The 21111-nt window shown below is 38.4% G+C and overlaps 1 protein-coding gene across 4 annotated transcripts in view; it reads left to right on the top strand.

Moving 5' to 3' along the window:
* Positions 1–20548, top strand: part of SLC4A10 (solute carrier family 4 member 10) — a 247848-nt gene extending 227300 nt beyond the window's left edge. For 3 of the 4 annotated variants that reach the window (XM_030580419.1, XM_030580417.1, XM_030580416.1), the window contains exons 18-25: positions 885–1046; positions 4259–4510; positions 5841–5909; positions 7124–7297; positions 8073–8195; positions 11620–11687; positions 13105–13221; positions 20011–20548. In XM_030580419.1, the coding sequence (XP_030436279.1) occupies positions 885–1046; positions 4259–4510; positions 5841–5909; positions 7124–7297; positions 8073–8195; positions 11620–11687; positions 13105–13221; positions 20011–20077 (1032 nt within the window). In that variant the 3' untranslated portion in view covers positions 20078–20548. Of the gene's footprint in view, positions 1–884; positions 1047–4258; positions 4511–5840; positions 5910–7123; positions 7298–8072; positions 8196–11619; positions 11688–13104; positions 13222–13934; positions 13974–20010 lie in introns of all 4 variants that reach the window. The other variant, XM_030580420.1, reaches the window with a different exon arrangement.
* Positions 20549–21111: the final 563 nt, after the last annotated feature.

Below are 21111 nucleotides of genomic sequence, written 5' to 3'. Positions count from 1 at the left end.
CACATAGTAGATTAAGTAGATATTTGATAACAAGTGAATAATAATTCTTCTCTGAACGTGTGTGTGTGTGTATGTATCAAGGTCCTGTTGTTTTAGGAACTAGCTTGTGGCCCTTGGCTCTACCATAATACATATAAATAATAATAAACTCTTTACAGTGCAACCTTTATTATTCAAATCTCATTGATCTGAAATTCCCTGTTATCTTCACAAAAGTGAAGTTTGGCTATTTGATCCTTAGGAGCAAAGGTAGGGTGGTCTAACTAAAGACCCTTAGCCAATTATCTCCACCCTATTTTCCTTCTCACCCTTGCCCTTGTCTCTCATCAGTAGGGTGACCAGGAGCAAATGTGAAAAATTGGGATGCGGGTGGAAGGGTAATAGGAGCCTATGTAAGAAAAAGACCCCAAAATCAGGACTATCCCTATAAAATCTGGACATCTGATCATCCTACTCATCAGGCTACCCTGTGCTCCTTGATATTGGGGGATCCAGCCAGCAGATTGTGAAGTTTGCATTCTCATATGCCTCAGATCATCCAAATCCTAGATTATTATATGGTTTTGGGCATCCCCCTGAGACCTTGGATCATTATCATTTTACTGAATGCAATAAAGTCTGTAATATCCCAGTTAACATATAACTGGTAAAGACTTAAAGAAATGCTGTGTTTATATTTACCTGCTCTTTCTGGTACTATTTTACAGTATGATGTTTAGTATATTCTGTGATATTATTCAGAGAGATATTAATTCTTCATAGAAACATCTCTAAATGAAACATGTCATTTCCTAAGTAGTTCTTGTCTGTGTTGCTGCAAGGTCAGAGCATTTAATAATCGCTAGAATTCTGAATTGCCCGTATATGACCTTATGTTTTTGTAGCCCACCAGAGATGATCGTGGCTGGTTTGTCTCTCCTCTGGGGCCTAATCCTTGGTGGACCATTTTAGCTGCCGTAATTCCAGCTCTGCTTTGTACTATTCTTATCTTCATGGACCAGCAGATTACAGCTGTTATTATCAACAGAAAAGAACACAAACTAAAGGTATATGTTCATAGAACACAGTCAAAAGGTCATATGTTTACTTTACCTTCCTGCTTTGCTTTATGTAATGTACTTTCAACACTGCTCAATAACAATTAACTTACTGTGTATTATTTAGCAGTCTTTTTCAATAAATTTTAAAAAATGGAGCAAGTGTGTTAATTTTGTGTATGTAATTTGTATTCTTTTCAGTGATTCTCTTTTTACACACGTCTTTAAAAGTGTTCTTAAAGCATATCCCTCAAGCCAGCAAAGCACTTAAGCAGGTATCATTTAACTTTGAGCATCTGCTTAAGACCCATTGACTTCAAAGAACTTCAACATATGCTTTAAGTTAAGCACTTGCCAAAGTGCTTTACTTGATCTAAACAGTCATGTCTAATATTCTTGAAATCCAGACATCTGCTGGTGGGCATAATTTTGAGAATCTCTTAAGGGGACGTGGTATTTTCTTATCACTTTGTTCCCTCTCTGCCTCTCCATATCTTTTGAATTTCCCCATAAGTGCGTTCTTCCCTTTCCTTCCTTCTTGGAGGAGGGAGAAGTGTAAAAACTGAACTTTAGAGGGAAAATGGTATCTTAAAACAACATAGAACAACTTCCTGCCAGATGTCTGCAGATGGAGAGGGGAGAAAGGGGCATCACCTCTCTGAAAAGCTGCTGGGCAAAATCCAACAGCAGGGTTCTGTACTTGTATATGCAGCAAATTTAGGCCTCTTTTGACATACTTTTAATAAACAGCAATCCAATCCCAGATCACTTTAGCAAATGTATTGGCGTCCTTCACTTTGCAATGCTTCTTCTTTGATGATTGTGACATTTGATATGTTCTTTTTTTGCCCTTTTTGTCAGCCTGACTCTTCATGTCAATCCATAGCATTGCATGTGGTTAACTTGACAGATGCAGGAAATTGCTGCCAAGCTTTGGAATGTATTTTTTCAGCACTGGCATCTGGGAGTCAGATGGCTCTCCTGGCTGCCCTCTTGTCTTGCTACATATTAGTTTTGCTGGGGTCTGGTATAGCATCACCTGTTGCTATGCTTTCTTGTCCTCCCATATGTCAGTTTCCTTGGATCCCAGGAAAAACTCCCTGATTCTATATGTATTAGTGCATACATTCCTCCAAAATGTGTCAGAAGGTAAAATAGGCGTCTCTGTTAGGATTTAGATTTAAACTCCTTTGAGTGCATGTGTGCATATAACTAATCTTTGTTAACACATCTCTGTGTTTAGCTAGACATGTCTTAGATGTAAGACTAGTGAGATAGTGAAGGGAGTTTTTAATTTGATTTACCTTATATGAAGATGTCTCCCATGGTAAACAAAATAAATGAATAAAAATGGCATTTTCATGTTTGGTATGTGACTTACATTTCAGAAACCCAAACCCTTCTTATTTTACAACTAAAACTCATCTTCAGAAAGAAATTATCTGCTTCCAAATCATTTTTTCCTCTTTTTTATATTTCCTGTAGCAAATTCTGAATAGAGTGTGCCTTAGAGTTTCTTTTTTTAGTCTCTGTAGCAAACCCTTCCAAGTTTGTTTGGAAATGGTTTAGTTACTTTTTTTTATGTCATCTGCATGAGTTTACAGGTAAGATTCTGGTTCAACACATTCATTGTATTTGCATGAGCTTTACTGCTTCATCAAAACAGGAAGTTGGACATGTTGCCATATTGGAAAATATGTGATTTACCCTGTGTGACTTTTCTCAGTAACAGTTTGAACTTTAAGTGCACTGTTGAACCACAGTCTGAGAGTATGTCTACACAGCGGCTAGAGGTGTAATTTCCATCACAGTAGATGTTTTATTTTGATTTGAGAGAGTTCACTAAACATAGCAGGGTAGTTGTGGTGATGCGGGTAGCCAGCCAAATACAGTCCTGTCTGAGACCCTACATATATATAGTCAGGCAGCTAACCCATGCCTCTTTGGCTACACTGCTATTCTTATAACACTATGTTGATCATATCTAGTATGTATACATCTATGCCAGTTGGGAATTATGCCTCCAGATGTAGTCTGAATATACTCACAGTGCTCCTGGGTTTCCACAAAGAGGGAGAAAAAAAGTCCAGCTGTGACAAAAAGTTCATTTATATGGAAAAATTTTATGCAAAGCAATGTTCATTCTCACATACAAGTTGAACACAAACCAAGGTTAATTTTGAATGCATCTGAGGTTTGAATCAAATGTTTTATATATCTCTGCTTGATAGCACAGAAATGTTATAACTTGACTTATCTGATTGTCTAACACAGTCAACCTTTAAGATGGCATTTCTTTCATACTGACTGTTCCTACCAATGGGATGGTATTTCTTAAGAATGCAACAGGGGAAAACTGAAAAAGCACAGTACCTGATTTATCTTTTTAACCAACCTTCTTAATTTATAGAAGACTATTTTTGCAATGGACAAAAGTAGAAACACACATATTGAAATCTCCAGAAAAAAATCACAAGCAAACCTCAGTTCAGCATGATAATGATACTACTGAGAACTTATTAACTTGATGTGGCATTAATATAAGGATTTTAAAACATACAAAAAGGTGTATGTATTTTTATAGACACTGACGATTTAAATTAGTTTTGTAGCTGCTAATTTAACAATATCTGTGATCTATTGTGGAGGGAAGAATCAAGTTTTGTGTTTCAACCTGCTGTATGACCATGTCTGTTTGCTTTCCTCTATGAAGTTTTTTTTAAAAGGTGAATTCATTGCATGTGAATGATACCATATTGGCAACCCTGGTAATTGGCATCCGCTGTTATCAACAGATCAGGTCCAGGTAAATCAGTAGTGACACATCTTTCTCCATATTTGCTCATCAGCATATCTGAAACTGGCTATGGAAGGACCACCTGTATGGATGGCTTCTCTTGGTATCTCTCATGACACCACCAGAAAAGAAGCCAAATGATACCAGTTTTGGTAGTAGATTTGTGATGTGGATACTTGCCTGCTAGGAGCTACACTAAGACCACTAACTCATTTCACATAAATTACCAAACTATCACCGTAATAAACACCTTTCTCTCACTGCTGACATCAGCTGGATAAAACATGGAGGACTGCTACTTTCTGTTAGGCATTTGAGTTTTTGAAATTGTTTCTAATAGTTAATTAGGTATGCCTGCTGCTGGAGCTTTCCTTAGTTCAGATGTCATTTTACATCTTGTTGTTGTTGCTGTTTGTTTTAACAGAAAGGGTGTGGATACCATCTCGACTTGTTGATGGTGGCACTCATGCTTGGAGTGTGCTCTATTATGGGATTACCATGGTTTGTTGCTGCCACCGTCCTTTCTATTTCCCATGTGAATAGTTTGAAACTGGAATCAGAGTGCTCTGCTCCAGGAGAGCAGCCCAAATTTCTTGGAATACGGGAACAAAGAGTTACAGGGCTCATGATCTTTGTCCTAATGGGCTCATCTGTCTTTTTGACGAGTATTCTTAAGGTAATACATTTTGAAAAATAAAGAAAAAGTGAGTAGTACTGTACCGTACACAGAATTTCAATTCTGATTATGCTTTTTATTGATTAGACACACTGCTAACCAGTATCCTATATTGCAGTCATAGCTCTGTGTATGACAACAAACAATGTATTCTAACACTCACATAATAAAATAGGTAGGAACATTTCATATTTTTAACCAGAAAGGATTAGAGTGAAATCCTGGCCTCACTGAAGTCAGTGGTAGTTCTGTTACTGACTTCAGTGCGCCCAGGGTTTCACGGTTAGTCCAGCCTTGGATTAATGGCAAATTTTCATCTAAAAACCAAAGTCTGGTTAAATTATACGAGCAACCGAATTTGTTTAGTATTTGGATAACTTAAGAACCTTGTGTGATCAATCTGTGGGTTAAAAAAAGGGGGGTTCCAATAAGCGTTCTGCAGTTGATGTTTTTGAAATAACCAGTGAAGCTTTCTCACATTCTCTACAGGGTTCCAAGTCAAAGCAAATAACTAGGGGTCTATTCTCACCATATCAGTAAGCCTTGTAGGCAAAATCCTTGTCCTGATGAAATTGATGGGAATTTTGCCGTAGGTTTCATAGAGATCAGGATTTGGCCTTATGTATGATTATCATGAAGGGAATAGGTTGTTTAATGCTTATATTTTTTGGTAATTCTGATTTAAATATAATTGTTAAGCATGTTTCACAAACAAGTGTGTTGTGTGGATTGCATTTAAAATAGGTGCTTAAATATGGAAAGATTTCCCTGCCCACATACTTTGTACCAGAAAGAGTCTGCACATTTTAACTAATTAGTCAGACTCACAAAATCATTGGGAAACAGTTGTGCTCTGTACTTACAACTCTGTGCAAACAACACAGACAGTTTCCCTTAGCAGTATTATTTATTTTGTTTTGTTTACAGTATGAAAAAGGTGTAATCTTAGATGCTTTTTCTGAGAATGTTGGTTGCAATGTTCAGTTCACATTCTGAACAATATTTTACCAGAAAGCTACCTGAGTATTGTATGTATGTACTCTTACACTTTTATTTTCCGGGCATTTTGTATTTTTGAGAACAGAGAGTAAAGTACATTGTGGTAACTAATTGTTAAAGCAAAATGCATCTTTGGAGCCAGATTGTGCTTTTTATTTACACCGTTGTAAACCCAGAGTAACTCTACTAATTTTAAGGGAGTTATTCTGAATTTATTCTGGTTTGAGTAATTCAAGAACATGGCTCTTTGAATTAAAATATCTTTATACATGAACTGATATTCATTATGTTCTTCTTTTCTTCCTTTTTTTTCTTTCTCCTCACTGTGCAGTTTATTCCTATGCCAGTACTCTATGGGGTATTTCTTTACATGGGTGCTTCATCTCTAAAGGGAATTCAGGTAAAATGGAGTACAAGAAAAGCACACATATGTTTCTCTGTTAGTTATTGTGTTTACTTTTAAAATGGATAGTCATTTTTTCTTTTACTGTCTATTTACTTTCATATAGAAACTTAAAGGGACACTGTCAAGTTTCATTTCCTGGAAGTGACTAATTTGAAAAATAAAATGGATTTTTCTCTTTAAATAGTGTACATGGAAATTAAAAAAGCATTAAAAACCAATAATGATTCTTCTGCTCCTCTGTTGATTATTTAGAGAGACTTTTGGGTAGGCCTAAGAGCAACGCACTGTTGCACAGGCTCTTTCCTCTGTACACACCTGCCTGCTGCCTCTTCCATTTCAACATTGCTATTATTAATGGTAAACATCTGCTTGAGTTTCATCTACACAAGACCAATCCTTTGTTTAGCTGCTCTGCAGCTGGTTTAGCCAGACTCTTGAGGATTCCCCTCTCACATGTAAGGGATATTTCAGATAGGGAATAGCAACTGTAACAACTCTTACAGTGGACATGACTTGGGGAAAGGGAATGCTCTGTCTAGTGATTCCCCACTGCTGGAATGGCCCTGGAGGCAGTTGGCAGCTGGAACACCATTGGCAACAATCTACTCATTGGGCCTAGGCCAGCACAGAGCTGGCCAAAGATCGTGGGAGTACCAACAGCTCCTTAACATCCCACTCTTCTGAGCTGTGCCAAGCACTCCACAGCTGCAGCTCAGGATCTGGCATTAGGGCTGTTTCTCATGTACTGATGCAAAGACATAGTAAAAACACGTATGCCCAGCCTACATGAACTCCCCCAAATTGACTAGTGCCAGTACAGCTGCACCGGTGTGTGAAAAGTGCTGAGATGGATGGACCCTTGCAAAGCCTGGGGGAGGGGCATGCGTCATCAACAAAACGGTGAAGTAGGCTATGCACAAAGTGCTGTCAAGTGCACAGAGAAAACAAACTAAAAGAGAAAGAAGCTAACGTTTTTCTTTAATCTCCTTCAGTTCCAGATATTTTAAGGGTTACTTGTCACAAAATGTGGAAATATGATTGCAAGTTGGCAGTGTCCCATTTATTTTAAATTATGTTTATCGGTGGGGCTGGTTGTGTCATCTTTTATTAAGGTTGCCTCATACTTCACATTATAAGACCTTGTTTTCAGTTGCTTATAAATTTCTTAGAATTTAGTAGCTAAAATCTATGCTTTATATTTCGTCTAGCTTTTTGATAGAATAAAGTTATTTTGGATGCCTGCAAAGCATCAACCAGATTTTATTTATCTGAGGCATGTTCCTCTTCGAAAAGTCCACCTCTTCACCATAATTCAGCTGAGCTGTCTTGTACTCCTATGGATTATAAAGGTTTCAAGAGCTGCCATTGTCTTTCCAATGATGGTATGAAAAATGTTATTTTATTTTCTCAAAAAGATAAGTTATTTCTCCCAACTTATAAATAATTGCTAGAAAACTTGAATTGTGTACAGGCATATTCAAAATACAGGTAAGGGTAGTTTCATATTGCATGATCTAAGTGAAATTCTAGATAACCCTTGCAGTTTGGATCAAATCTCATTCACTTTATACATTTGAATAGCCCTACTGCCTATTCTCATGAGAAGGGTGAGTAGGATTTGGTCCTTTATGAGACTCTTTAACACTTTAAAAAAAATTCTACTTGATTGTTTTACACAAAGAACATCCATTCAATAAGGGTGTTTAGTGCCTGGAGAGATTTTTGTTGTTAACAGTTTTATGTCTTGTTGAAATAAACAACTCAATTGATTCTGTTACTGAAATCAATTCTCCTTAGTTATATCATTGACTTAAAAAAAGATGAGTATTTCATGCTGCCATAGAGGATGACAGTAAAGATTAATTGGCCCAGAATATACTGCACCCTAAAAAAATTTTCCCCAAGCCCTGAAAAATGCATGAGCCCTTCCAAAATAAAGAATACAATTCCAGCTTCCCTCTTAGATGATCCATCAACCAAATGTATGCAAGCAAAGCAGAGTAGACAGTATAACATCCATATGTATGCTTGTGCCATGCATGCCTCTTAACTACAAATTTGAACACAATTACTTTTGAAAGTGTCCCTTTAAAAGCATATTTACCATTTTTTATTTGCCTACAATACCCTGACCATTGAAATAAATGTCTTGACCAGGTTTTAGCTTTGGTGTTTGTCAGAAAACTCATGGATTTATTTTTTACCAAACGGGAGTTAAGCTGGTTGGATGATTTGATGCCTGAGAGCAAGAAAAAGAAACTGGAAGATGCAGAAAAAGAGGTAGGTCGGGGTTTCACTTCCTAAGTCTTCTTTGGCCTGGTCCACACTACAGCGTTAAATAGATTTAAACAGCGTTAAATCGATTTAACGCTGTACCCGTCCACACTACAAGACACTTAAAATCGATTTTAAGGGGTCTTAAAATCGATTTCTGTACTCCTGCTCAACGAGAGGAGTAACCCTAAAATCGATATTACTATATCGATTTAGGATTAGTGTGGACGGAAATCAAAGTTATTGGTCCCATTATTTTACTGAGCTACCCAGAGTGCACTGCTCCGGAAATCGATGGTAGCCTGGGACCATGGACGCACACCACCGAAATAATGTGCCCTAGTGTGGATGTGTAAAATTGATTTTATAAAATCTGTTTTATAAAATCGATTTTATTAGTTTCGATTTTACTCTGTAGTGTGGACGTGGCCTTTATCAATATTTCCACTGAATTATTTACTCCAAATCTTAGAGCTGAGTCATCATCCATGTGACATGTAGACTTAAGTGTGTCAGTCCTTTGACCTTGATTATATCACATTTTAAAGTTACAAATCTAAGACCCATTCCTGCAAATAGATGCACTACTGCAGACCTGTATGCTAGCATAATATCATACTGAGGTCAAAGAGTTTCTGTGTGGGTGGAAGGAATCCCAGTAGTAATATCTAATTATGTAGAGAGGGGTATGGTTTAGTGATTTGAACACAGGCCTAGGAGTCAGAAACCCCAGAGTTCTAATCCTGGAAATTACAGTGTTCTTCAGTGGCCTTGGACAATTCACTTAGGCCTGGATTTGTAAAGGTTATTCAGACATCGTTGTGCTCAGTGTTGCAACACTGAGTGATTTAGAAGGCTAAATCTAATTTTCAAAATGATTTAGGAACTTGAGAGCCTAAACCCCATTTGACGCCTACTTGGATTTTTGGCTCTAGGTGCCTAAAACCCTTTTACAAGTGGTATGTAGGCTCCTAACTCAGTTGAACACGTCAACTCCTAAGTATTTTAAAAATCTGGGCCTTAGCTTCTCTACCTCAGTTTAACCATCTGTAGCATGGGGATAAAATTTACTGTCCTGTCTCTCTGGTGCATAGTGAAAATTAGTGTTTTTATGAAATAATTGGAAAACCAAAGATGCTATATAAGTGATAAATATATTAATTATTAATATTTACTATTTGCAATCTATGTCCAAAGCTATCAGACTGAAATTTAAAATACACTGCTCATTCCACTTCACACTGTAACTGATATACCAATGCAAACAAGAGATTAGAGTCCACATCTGTTGTCTTTTTGAGTCAAACTAATTATAAGTAATCAAGGTACCTTTTTTTCACATTTTGGGTTGTTGGAAAGGAACCCTTTTCATATCATCCCTATGTTTTGCTTATGTGTCGCTTTCTTTCACATTCCAGATAGCATCGCATCAGACAACAAAACTGGGATTTTTATTTTTTTTTTGCTGCTGCTGCTACTTTATTTCAGTCACTGTCTATTTCGAGAGGTTATTTTTACATGTTTTGGCATTTCTAAATATTTAGAGCTATCATTAAAACTGTTTAACTGTCAAAAACTTATGAAGCTGTGAAGCCTGGAAATGACAAAATTAACTAGTAATAAAACTTCTGAAATGTATTCTAAAGAATTAATTGGAGAGTTGCTATCGCACAGATTTTAAAAATAGAAATATTCTACCCACAAGAGTATAAATAAAGTTGACAAGATCTAAAAACTTGTTTGACTGGATCAAAATTTTTTAATTTACGTTGCTTTACATTTCTAGGGCAATTTTTTTCCACTGCTTTGCAGTTTTGCTTTGTATATTATTCATCTCTTCCAATACACACTTCGGAGGCCGCTTCAGACTTAACTACTTAAGCCATTTTGAGTAAGAGCCGAATGGACAAAATACACTATTCTCATTATAAAAATTAAAATGGTGACTTCTTTAACAGGTCTAGTAGTAAAATGGGTAGGGAGACAAACTCAATTTTGGCAAGGCTTAAATTTCCTCACTGAGGGAAATGATACTGGCCATTATAACTAGTGCCAAATTAAGAGTGTGGGCTCAGAATGTGGGCCATATAACCAGGGTGCTGTCACAGTGCCTGCCATGCGGTGGTAGCCCTAACTTTGTTGCTGTTGGTCAATCTCAATCCTCCTAATAAATGCAGGGATTAGCTAGTAGAGTGACACCCATACAAGGCAAATGGAGCAAGCCTCTTCCTACTCTGCCACCTCTTACTCCCCAGTATGGAAATAACACTCCCACCCCTTTCCCCTGGGTTATTGGTTACATAGGGCTTTAATTGGTTGTGATTCAGTCTTTATGGGGTTGTGTGTGCTGTGCTGTGTTAGCGCAGGCTGTTATGATTGCACCCATTGGGCAGTGTAGGCCCACCTAACTTTGAGGCATTTGCCTGGGTTCAGGTTGTGCAGACACTATTATTTCCATGATTCAGTTGAATGGTTTGTTTTGTTGGATTGCGATGTTAGAGGATTAGCCATGGGAGCATGGGTTGGGTGCCCCTCACTAGGAATAGAATTAATGGGACACATATAGACTCTCCTGCACCCACATTTTCCTGTAAATTAGGTATCTACCCACCTTTAGTGCAGAGAGTTTTGCATTTGCAGAGAACCTGGCACTCTTGCGGAAAATGTTGACGTTTCCTCATGTAATAGGTTGCATGGGGCTGTGGCCCTTAAGTAGGCCCTGGGATTTGTGCTGGCCTGCCTGAGGTATTGGAATAATGTTGGCTCTGTAGAACATTGAGTTTAATGGGGTATACTTGAGGGTATATGTTAAGGAATGGGGTATATTTGAGGAATGCTCTGGATTTGAACTAAGAAAAGGAATAAAGCCTGTAGCTGCTTGAACAGGACATGTTGCTTTTAGGAGTTATGTTTTTCTGGAGATAAAGGTTTCATGAACTTGCAATATTTGACCAATGGATTTGAATGCACATCCTCATTCTCCTTAGCCCCTGGTATTCCCAGCTGCCTTTTTGTGTTCCACTGAAAATTAATTTTGGAGCCCTGGCTGTGCATGCAGTCATAAATCTGGGATTATCCGATTCTTGCTTGCTCAACAGTGCGGCTTAAATGTCTGCTTTTACATAGTGTTTGAAATCTGATATATACATTCTTTGCTGAATATTTATTAGTAACTTCACTCTCTTTTTGTTACAAAGGAAACTTTTATGTTTAGCATTGAAAAATACCATTAAGTGGAAAATTGCCCTTTAAATACATTATTCTTAGCATCAGATGTTTCAAACATAAAAAGCAATTGGAACTGTATCCTCTGTTTTAAAGAACTTTAGTAAATATTTAATATTACAGAAAAGAAAGGTTATAACAGATATAAAAAGATCCATGTTCAGAACATCATTTTGTCTCTTGCATCTAAATGTCTTCCTCCTAGGAAGAACAAAGTATGTTAGCAATGGAAGAGGAGGGCACTGTTCAGTTACCACTCGAAGGTCATTACAGGTAAAATATACTTTTATTAACTTGGGGTGATGTAAGCAAACATGAGAAAAGGACTAAACAATTGTATAAAACCCTGTCATGCCATAATACTTGTGACAATTCTTAATCTTCGCACAGAGTGAAATCTGTCCTATTAGGAGGAAATATGCATGTGTGTTAGCAGAGCACAAATATGCATCCCAAAGCTAATGCTTCAGGCTTTTGTGTCCTAGGTTCCATCTCCCTAGTCTTGGGACCTGATCCTGCAGTCTTCATTCAGCATGAAAAAAGTACAGAAGTGGAAGTTTTGCCTGTGAAAAGACTGCAGGATCAGCCCAGTAATGGTGAATATCTGGGCTGGCTCTTGGTACACCCACTGCAAGACTAGGGTGGGGAGCAGGGTGGGAAGGTCCCAGAGCTCAGGCTGCAGCCCTGCTGTCAAACCCTGTGAGCCTGTGTCAGCTGGCATGAGCCAGCTGCAGATTTCTAATTGCACTGTAGACATACCCTAAGAGGCCACAGGCACAATCAAGACACTAGTCTTGCAAGCTGGTATAATTCATCAAAAACTTTGGAGCCACTTTTTTCTTTTTTTTGTATACCGAGTCTTGATCTGCATACAAGTAATGTCATAAATGATGTACAATATTTAGTTTTATGCTATCACAGACTGAGGCCCTTAATGCTTTAAAAAAATAAATATATGAAAGGTTAAGTCCATGATCCTACAGTTCTTACTCAGCAGCAGTCCTAGTAAAGTTAGGGAAATAAGTATAGGGTTCAGGAGTCTCCTGTTACTGACTTTTTTAATACCTCCTTTTTTTTAATAGAAAGAATATTCATTTTGAAATCATTAAAAAAATCTTTAAATTACTCCAGCTTTGCAATGGTTTTAAAACACTGCAGCTTACACTTGGAGTTGGTTAGTATAGTCTAGAACAGTGTTGCTCAATCTTTTTGATATTAGGAACTGGCTGGCTGTGTTCTTCAACTGCATCAGGGAGATCTCAGGGACCGTCACCAGTCCACAGACCGGTCATTGAGAAACACTGATTTAGTGAATTGATCAGGGTGCTACGAACCAGGAATTCTTCATTTTAGTCCATTGATATGTTCAGAGACCTTAGGAAACTTACATAACCTTTCTGTATCTCATTTTCCCCATCTATAAATTGGTGGTGATGCCTACTTACCTTGCAGATGTTGTTAGGCTCAATTAATTCATGTTTGTACAACATTTTGCAAGACTCAAGCACTAAATAAGTGACATTAATGGAGTATGTGTGAAGTTGCTAATAATATTTACTAAGTTCTAATATAATTGTTTAACATATTCATATATTTCTCATCATAATAATCAATGACTAAGTCCTGCTGTATAGTAATTTAGAGAACAAAGACTGATCACTTGTGATATTGTGTGTTCATTTCTGTCTAGAGATGATCCATCTGTAATAAATATTTCTGATGAAATGGCAAAAACTGCCGTATGGAAGACATTGCTGATATCCTCAGAGAATGCAAAGGATAAGGAGTCAAGCTTTCCTTCTAAAAGGTTTTAACTTTTAAGTTAATATATTAAACCTCATGTATTGGGGCCAAGCAAAACAGCTGATTTTTTTAAATTGAAAACTGAGGGACTATAAAACATCTTTGGCTACCACTAAGTTTATTTCTTGAAGAGTTATTTATTTTTTTAAAAATTGTCTAATTAAAATATTCTGAGCCATATACACATTATGACCTTATAGAATCACAAATACTTGCATGCTAGGGTGGAAAATAATATAGTTCAGTATGCTGATGCCTGTGTAACAAACCACAGACTCATAACACCTGAAATCACACAGCATTTATTCTGAGTCTGTTCTTTGAATAAAGACAACATGGTCATCACTGTAACTGAAATGTTCACATGCAGTACCCACTAGTGTTAATGAGTGTTACACATATACATTTAGGGCAAAGTAGAATGCTTGAAATTGCAATAAAAGTATCTTTCATTATATATATTTCCGAATATTTGCAACTCCTATTTAGAACAGCCAAACAAATGTAATTTCCTGTTGGCATAAAGTTTAAAGTATAATCCAGGAATATTGTAAAATGCCAAGAGCATTTTTGTCCATGCCATAGAATACGACTATGAATGAGTAGATATGTTAAATGTACAGCATTTATTGTAGCAAGTATCTTCCGCTATTTTCATAACTTTTAAATTAACATGATTTTCTACTTAATTGTTTTATATCACATTTCTATCATAAGCTCCCCTTCCTAATCACTCTAGAAGCTGATTCCCCAAAGGTAAGACCCTGTCCCTCAACCTCCTCGATTGCATTTTCCCATTTTAAATAGTGTCTTCTGGAAACCCAGATGATTTACTATATGTAATTTTTTGGGGAGACAAAATGAATGGAAAACTCATGATCCATGTTAAAATATTTCTGTCAGAATTCTCAGTGTTATTTTGTAATATTTGAAATAGGTACTGTTCTATAAGGTCTGGAAGTGTTTCTCATGTTTTTAAGGAATCCATATACATTGTCTATTTAAATGAGAAATTAAATTTACTCACAATATATATATTTTTATTTGTTCAGTAGTAATTTTTATTATTTTAATCCAGAATTTGTACCATAGATTTCTAAATCCAAGATATATCCCTGGAAAGTTGACTTTTTAATTTGGGAAGAGATGAAATAGTAGAAAAAAATTCAGTTAGCGTCACTAAACTGAGTGAAATTAAATATAGAAGTTGTGGTCCTGAATTTTGTCACCCCAAAATGGCACGCTGCTTTTTCAGTGTTGTTCCTTTACACAAACAGCATGAACAAGTTTAACAGTTAATGACCAACAATCTTGATTTCAAATCTCTATGGACCAGTTTACTCATGTGCTCCATTTTAGGACCAATTTACTATCAATCAAAATAAAAACATGGATCTGATTTTGTCTCCCACCCTCTATATGAGTTCCAAAGGCCATAATCACAGTAGATCTGTGTATGGGGGAAGTGTATAGTGAGGCTGTGCAGGGGAACTCTCTAACCCTCTGCATTTTGGGGCTGTCTCTTAACAGCTATGTGGATCTACTGGTTAAAAATCCTACATCAGAAATGCAGTGACTGCAATTTCAGTGATAGCTAAAAACATAAACACAGAAATAGTCCCCTCACTAATAAAGTTCTAAGCAACCTGCTACTCATTTTAATAAACTCTGAGCTAGATTATTTCATTATGAACCCAATTCTGAATCCCTGCATGTAACTTGAGTGCATAAGCCTTGCTCAGAATATCTCTGTGGAAACTAAGGTAAAGAATCCTATTTTCAAGGGGAGAAGCACCAGTGCAACCACTCAGGGTACATCTACACTACGGGATTATTCTGATTTTACATAAACTGGTTTTATAAAACAGATTGTATGAAGTCAAGTGCACGCAGCCACACTAAGCACATTAATTCGGTGGTGTGCGTCCATGGTCTGAGGCTAGCTTCGATTTCCGGAGCGTTGCACTGTGGGTAGCTATTCCATAGCTATCCCATAGTTCCCGCAGTCTCCCTCGCCCTTTAAAATTCTGAGTTGAGAGCCCAGTGGCTGATGGGACAAAAATCATTGTCGCGGGTGGTTCTGGGTAAATGTCATCAGTCATTCCTTCCTCTGGGAAAGCAACGGCGGACAATCATTTCGCACCCTTTTTCCCTGGATTGCCCTGGCAGACGCCATAGCATGGCAACCATGGAGCCCGTTCAGCTTTTTTTTTACAGTCACCGTATGTGTACTGGATGCCGCGGACAGAGGCGATACTCCAGCGCTACACAGCAGCATTCGTTTGCTTTTGCATGATAGCAGAGATGGTTACCAGTTGTTCTGTACCGTCTGCTGCCAGTGTAATTTGGCAATGAGATAACGGTTATCTGTCTTTCTGTGCTGTGTACTGCTATCATGGGTGCCCCTGGCTGAGATTGGCCAGGGGCACAAAAGCAAAACTGGGAATGACTCCCTGAGTCAATCCCTCCTTTATGGTTTCTAAAAATAGAGTCAGTCCTGCCCAGAATATGAGGCAAATGTACTAGAGAAGCAGTGTATCAGAGAGTACAGCTGCTCTGTGTCAGATCCTGCAGAAATGATGAGCTACATGCCATTCATGGGGGGTGCCTCTGCAACAACCCCACCCGTTGCTTCCCTTCTCCCCCAACCTTCTTGGGCTACCGTGGCAGTGTCCCCCCCCATTTGTGTCATGAAGTAATAAAGAATGCAGGAATAAGAAACACTGAGTTTTTAGTGACATTAAATGAGGGGGAGGCAGCCTCCCGGTGCTATCATAGTCCAGGCAGGACATTAAGCAGTGTGGGGGAGAGGAGCCCAGCATGCCACTGCTATGACAGTCCAGGCAGTACAGAATCTTTTCTTTTCACATGAAAGGGAGGGGGCTGATTGAAGCTCAGCTCCCAGTTACTATGATGAAGACGGTTACCAGCCATTCTGTACCATCTACTGGGAATGACCAGGAGTCATTCCTATTTTCACCAAGGTGCCCCCGGCAGCCTCACCTGAAGCCAGCCAGGAGCACTCACGGGTTGATAAGAAGGACGGTTACCAGTCTTACTGCACCGTCTGCCACCGGGGAGGGGAGAGGAGCGAATGCTTCTCTTCACTGCTGCAGCATCGTGTCTACTAGCAGCATTCAGTAGACAGACATAGGGTGACATTGAAAGCAATCAAGAAATGATTTCTTTACCCTGTCTTTCACATGGGGGGGAGGGGTAAATTGACGAGCTATTCCCTGAACCATGCTGGACAATGTGTTTGAACCTACGGGCATTGGGAGCTCAGCCGAGAATGCAAATACTTTTCGGAGACTGCTGGGGACTGTGGAATAGCTGGAGTCCTCAGTACCCCCTCCCTCCTTCCATGAGCGTCAATTTGAGTCTCTGGCTCCCCGTTACGCTTGTCACGCAGCACTAGCCTGTAGATTTTTTTTTCAAACGCTTCGGCATTTCGTCTTCTATAACGGAGCTTTGATAGAACAGGTTTGTCTCCCCATAGCAATCAGATTCAGTATCTTCCCGTACGGTCCATGCTGGAGCTCTTTTTGGATTTGGGACTGCATTGCCACCCATGCTGATCAGAGCTCCATGCTGGGCAAACAGGAAATGAAAATCAAAATTTTGCGGGGCTTTTCCTGTTTACCTGGCCACTGCATCCGAGCTGAGATTGCTGTCCAGAGCGGTCAGAGTGGTGCACTGTGGGATACCGCCCGGAGGCCAATACCGTTTATTTGCGGCCACACTAACTCTAATCCAATATGGTAATACTGATTTTAGCGCTACTTCTCTCGTCGGGGAGGAGTACAGAAACCGATTTAAAGAGCCCTTTCTATCGATATAAAGGGCCTCCTGGTGTGGACGGGTACCGCGTTAAATCAGTTTAACGCTGCTAAAATCGGTTTAAATGTGTAGTGTAGACCAGGCCTCAGTGGCTTAAGGGGGCTTACAAGAGTTTTCGCTAGAAGCTAATCTTGAACCCAAAACATACAGGGCCTTACCCATGAGTGACAAGTATTACAGATCTGTATTTTTCTGCATTTAAATGGAGATTGTAATCTCCTCAGCTCAGGGGCAGTATCTCATTTATCTACCAAGTGCCATGCATATCTATGGTGCTGTCTTTAATTATCATTGCCTGTGTACGCGCACGCACGCACACGCACATGCACACACACACCCCGCAGAGAGAGAATAGTTATATGAGCCAAATGTTCTGCTGGAAATACTGGTGCACCTCCAGTGACTTTAAGAGAACTGCACCAAATTATGTTGGCAGAGAATTTGGCTCAGATGATATTAATGAGGTTGTATGGGGTGGGTCTCAGGAGATAGTTTGACCTTTATGACTATTCAGTGTTTCCTGGTGATTATTTTCATTCCTTTTACTCAACCTAAGATGTTGGGTCTGGGCACGAAGTTCATACTCATGTGAGTAAGAACTGGAGGATGAGGCCCTTTGTTTTCCATTTTCAGGCTTTTAACCATAAAATCCTCCTTACTGTAAATGCTCAACCCATAGCTATAGAAATCCAAAGTCATCTGTGTCTAGTTGCCTAGCTTGTCTCAGCTGCCTGAGTAGAACACAGGGACAGAGGTGGATTCCAATAAACAAAGGACACAATCTTTTTATTTTTTGTTCTTTGTAAACAAAAGCAAGTTCATATCATGCTTAGTTATGATATAGCAGAAACAAAACTAAATAAGGGCCAAATTCTGTCCTCAGGTGCATGTGTGTGGCTTCCATTGAGTTCAGTGGAAATTTTATGCTGATATTTCAGGATTTGATCTCAAATGGCTAGAAAAGTATTGAAAATAAATGGATGCAGTGGTAATAGTTATCAGGGTGACCACACTGAAAAGTTCAAAGGGCTTTGCAGGTAATCAAGGAAATGGGATGACAGTATTCTGCTTCCTGCAGGAACGTGTGTTCTGCCATAAAGAGAGAAATGTGCATTGTCTTGTGTTGAAGGCAATTGCACTTGTGCTTTTTGAGACTAAACCACTAAACAAGCATTTAATATAGCCCTGGCCTCGTTTATATGTTTTCTGCCAAACACCAAAATAATATGACTAAATGAGGCTAATAGAAACAAATGAAGATCCTGTAATAAAATTTCATATAAGCATTTTTCACCAGTACATGCTCTGTCCAGCCGAAAACATACAAAGCGTTCTGAGTGCATGAATCTTGGAACGCTCTTTGGTGCTAACATAATAAACCAACAAACAAGAAGTTCAGTGCTGAAGGTGTCGCAGAGCTGCTTCAGGGGAGGAGAGGTTAGGTAAATGACTTCTCAGCCACTCCAGTGCAGTTACCCTATCATGGACTCTTCTGTCCCTGTCCATGGCTCACTGGTGCTCCTTAGCCCCTTAGCCCAAAGGGTCTACACACAGAATCTCAGCAAGGGAGACATCCTCTTCAGCCAGCACAGCCTATTTTGATTTTTCTGGCTGATTCAGTGATAAGGAAAAATCCACTCCTGATGTCAGACTCTCAGGGGACATGCACCCCCTACAGCATCCCCAGGAGACAGCCCGGTAGGGTAGAGACTCTTTTTTCCAGAGAAGGTGACAGGACTGGGCAGTTGCATCCAGCTGAAATCAGTATTCCTCTGTTGGTTCCAGAAGCACCCCTTGAAATAGGCAGAAGCCTCCACAGCCAGGGAGATAAGTTTGGGCTTGATTTAACTAAATGAAAATAACATCTGTACCCTTACAAACTATTTGTGTGAGGAAATTTTACAGGAGCAATGTTGGAGACTCTTTTGAAAATTTGTCCCACCTTATTTAACTCCTTTTTGGATTTGGCCTGGTTCTCATTTACTCCTGTTAGGGAATCATTCCTACCGGGAGGTTATAGGTATGCTCCAGGTTTGTATTTCAGAAACACATATCGCCATCCTTTGTCAAAGGGGTGATTTACCTGCCCATTGGAAGTGTCTTTAAATTGTATTAATGTGACTGGATGAATCTTGCTCTAAGGAGCTTGCAGTGACTCTCCTTTCACATAACAATGCAACCTATGTGTTGTGCAGGTTGTCATAAAATAGGATTCAGGACAGAAAAAATAATCACCCTTGCACATCTTGTATATTGCTTTCTGTAGGCAAATCATCAGCATTTTTCCATTAAAATTGTGTTAGAATTTGAATCAAAAATAGAAAATATTCTTTTTGTTAATATCCAGCTGACAACTGCCTTGTGCATGGCTGGGATACCCCTTTTTTTAAAAAAAAATTGTGCCTGGTATCACACAGCATAAATGTGTACTGACTCAAAGATTTACAATTAATAGTTTGATTTTTTTCTGAAGGAAGACCCTGAATCTCTGCTCACTGCCTCTTCAAATAAATTGGTCCAAAATGTTTCTCATACATGAGTAATGAGAATACACATATTTATAGCAAAGAAATACTGGGACCTCTTGTTTATGCCATTTTAAAAAATGCTGGTATTGTCTCAAAATTATACCATTATCATTGTTTTAAAAAATCATTAACAGTTGTACAGTATTTGAAAAAAAAAAGCAGCAACTATTTTTTCTTGCATGCTCGCAGATTTGCACATGTGTAAACTTTGTTTATTGTTTACTTATCTCTTTACTAAAATGCTGGCCAGTGTCATCTGTACTATGGAACACAGCAATTTTTCACTCTTGCTTCCCAGTTTATGCCATGCAGCATGAAAAGTTAATGCAATCATGTGTGTTTTTCCCCAGGTGAAATGCTTTAGCAACTAGGATAAGCCCTGCTGTAACATACATTCTTTTTTATTTACGCTCCTCCCCCCACAGTGCTGAAAGCAGAAGAGAGAAGAAAGCTGACTCAGGGAAAGATGTTGACCGGGAGACTTGTCTATGACTTGTTCTTCAATTTATTTTTACAAACAAATGAAAGGAATGCCACAATCATTAATATAACTGATTTGATCATATATTGTAAACTTGTCTTTCATCCCATACTAGCACAGGTAATGTATGTAGTGCAATATTTATTTCATTTTCTTCTAAGTGTCTACACCATCAGATATCTGTGCAAAAATCTACTGTACCCAATGCAAAAATCTTCACTTTCCTTGCTATGTTTTAGCCATTTGTTAATACTGAATTCATCTCAACAATTTAGTAAGCATAGTTTCTTTCAAATGTAACTTAGTAGCTTTGTACTGTATTTTTCTACTTCACTTGTGTGAAGATCTCTAATAATTTCATTCAAAACAAACTTGAAACATAGCCCCATTTCTTTTTTAGCTCTAGTCAATTATTTCGAGACCCAAATTAACAAGATTTAAAAAAAAAAAAAACTGACCTGATCCTGCAAACCCTATCTCCCTAGAATAATCCTTACCCATGTGAACTTTTCCACGGAACTCAAGGGTTACTCTTGCACTAAGAGCAATGCTATCAGACCTAATATTTATGCAGTTTTCCTTGAATTAATACAGAATATTTAATATTCAAATTTGTATGTAACTGGAACATAAAATCACATATCTAATATATAAAACATTCTTTTACCTTGTTAAAAAAGAGATATCCATTGATGTGAAATATTAATATGGTATTTGCTAAAAATGCAAGCTGTGATTACGGTGTCTTGTACTGTACTGAATGTTGCAGTGGTAGGTCAAACAGCTGCATTATATTGTTAATGAACCCAGTATTTTATAATGCTAGTGGGAATTTTGTAGATATAAATCTTTACCAGACATATGCAGTTATGTTGCCCTCCTAGTGATGATCTGTTTTCTGTTTAATTGCCTAAAACCTTTAAACGCCACCAATAAAATCATACATATGTTGCACACCTATAGTTACCCCTCTTCTTACAATCATACCCTGCAGTCATCCAGATATGAATCATGCACAAGAGACTTAGAGGTGGTCGACTGTTGT

This window comes from Gopherus evgoodei, chromosome 11 (genome assembly GCF_007399415.2).
Source record: "Gopherus evgoodei ecotype Sinaloan lineage chromosome 11, rGopEvg1_v1.p, whole genome shotgun sequence".
NCBI lineage: Eukaryota > Metazoa > Chordata > Testudines > Testudinidae > Gopherus > Gopherus evgoodei.
The sequence above is the reverse complement of the archived record's forward strand: the minus strand, read 5'-3'. Positions and strand labels throughout refer to the sequence as shown.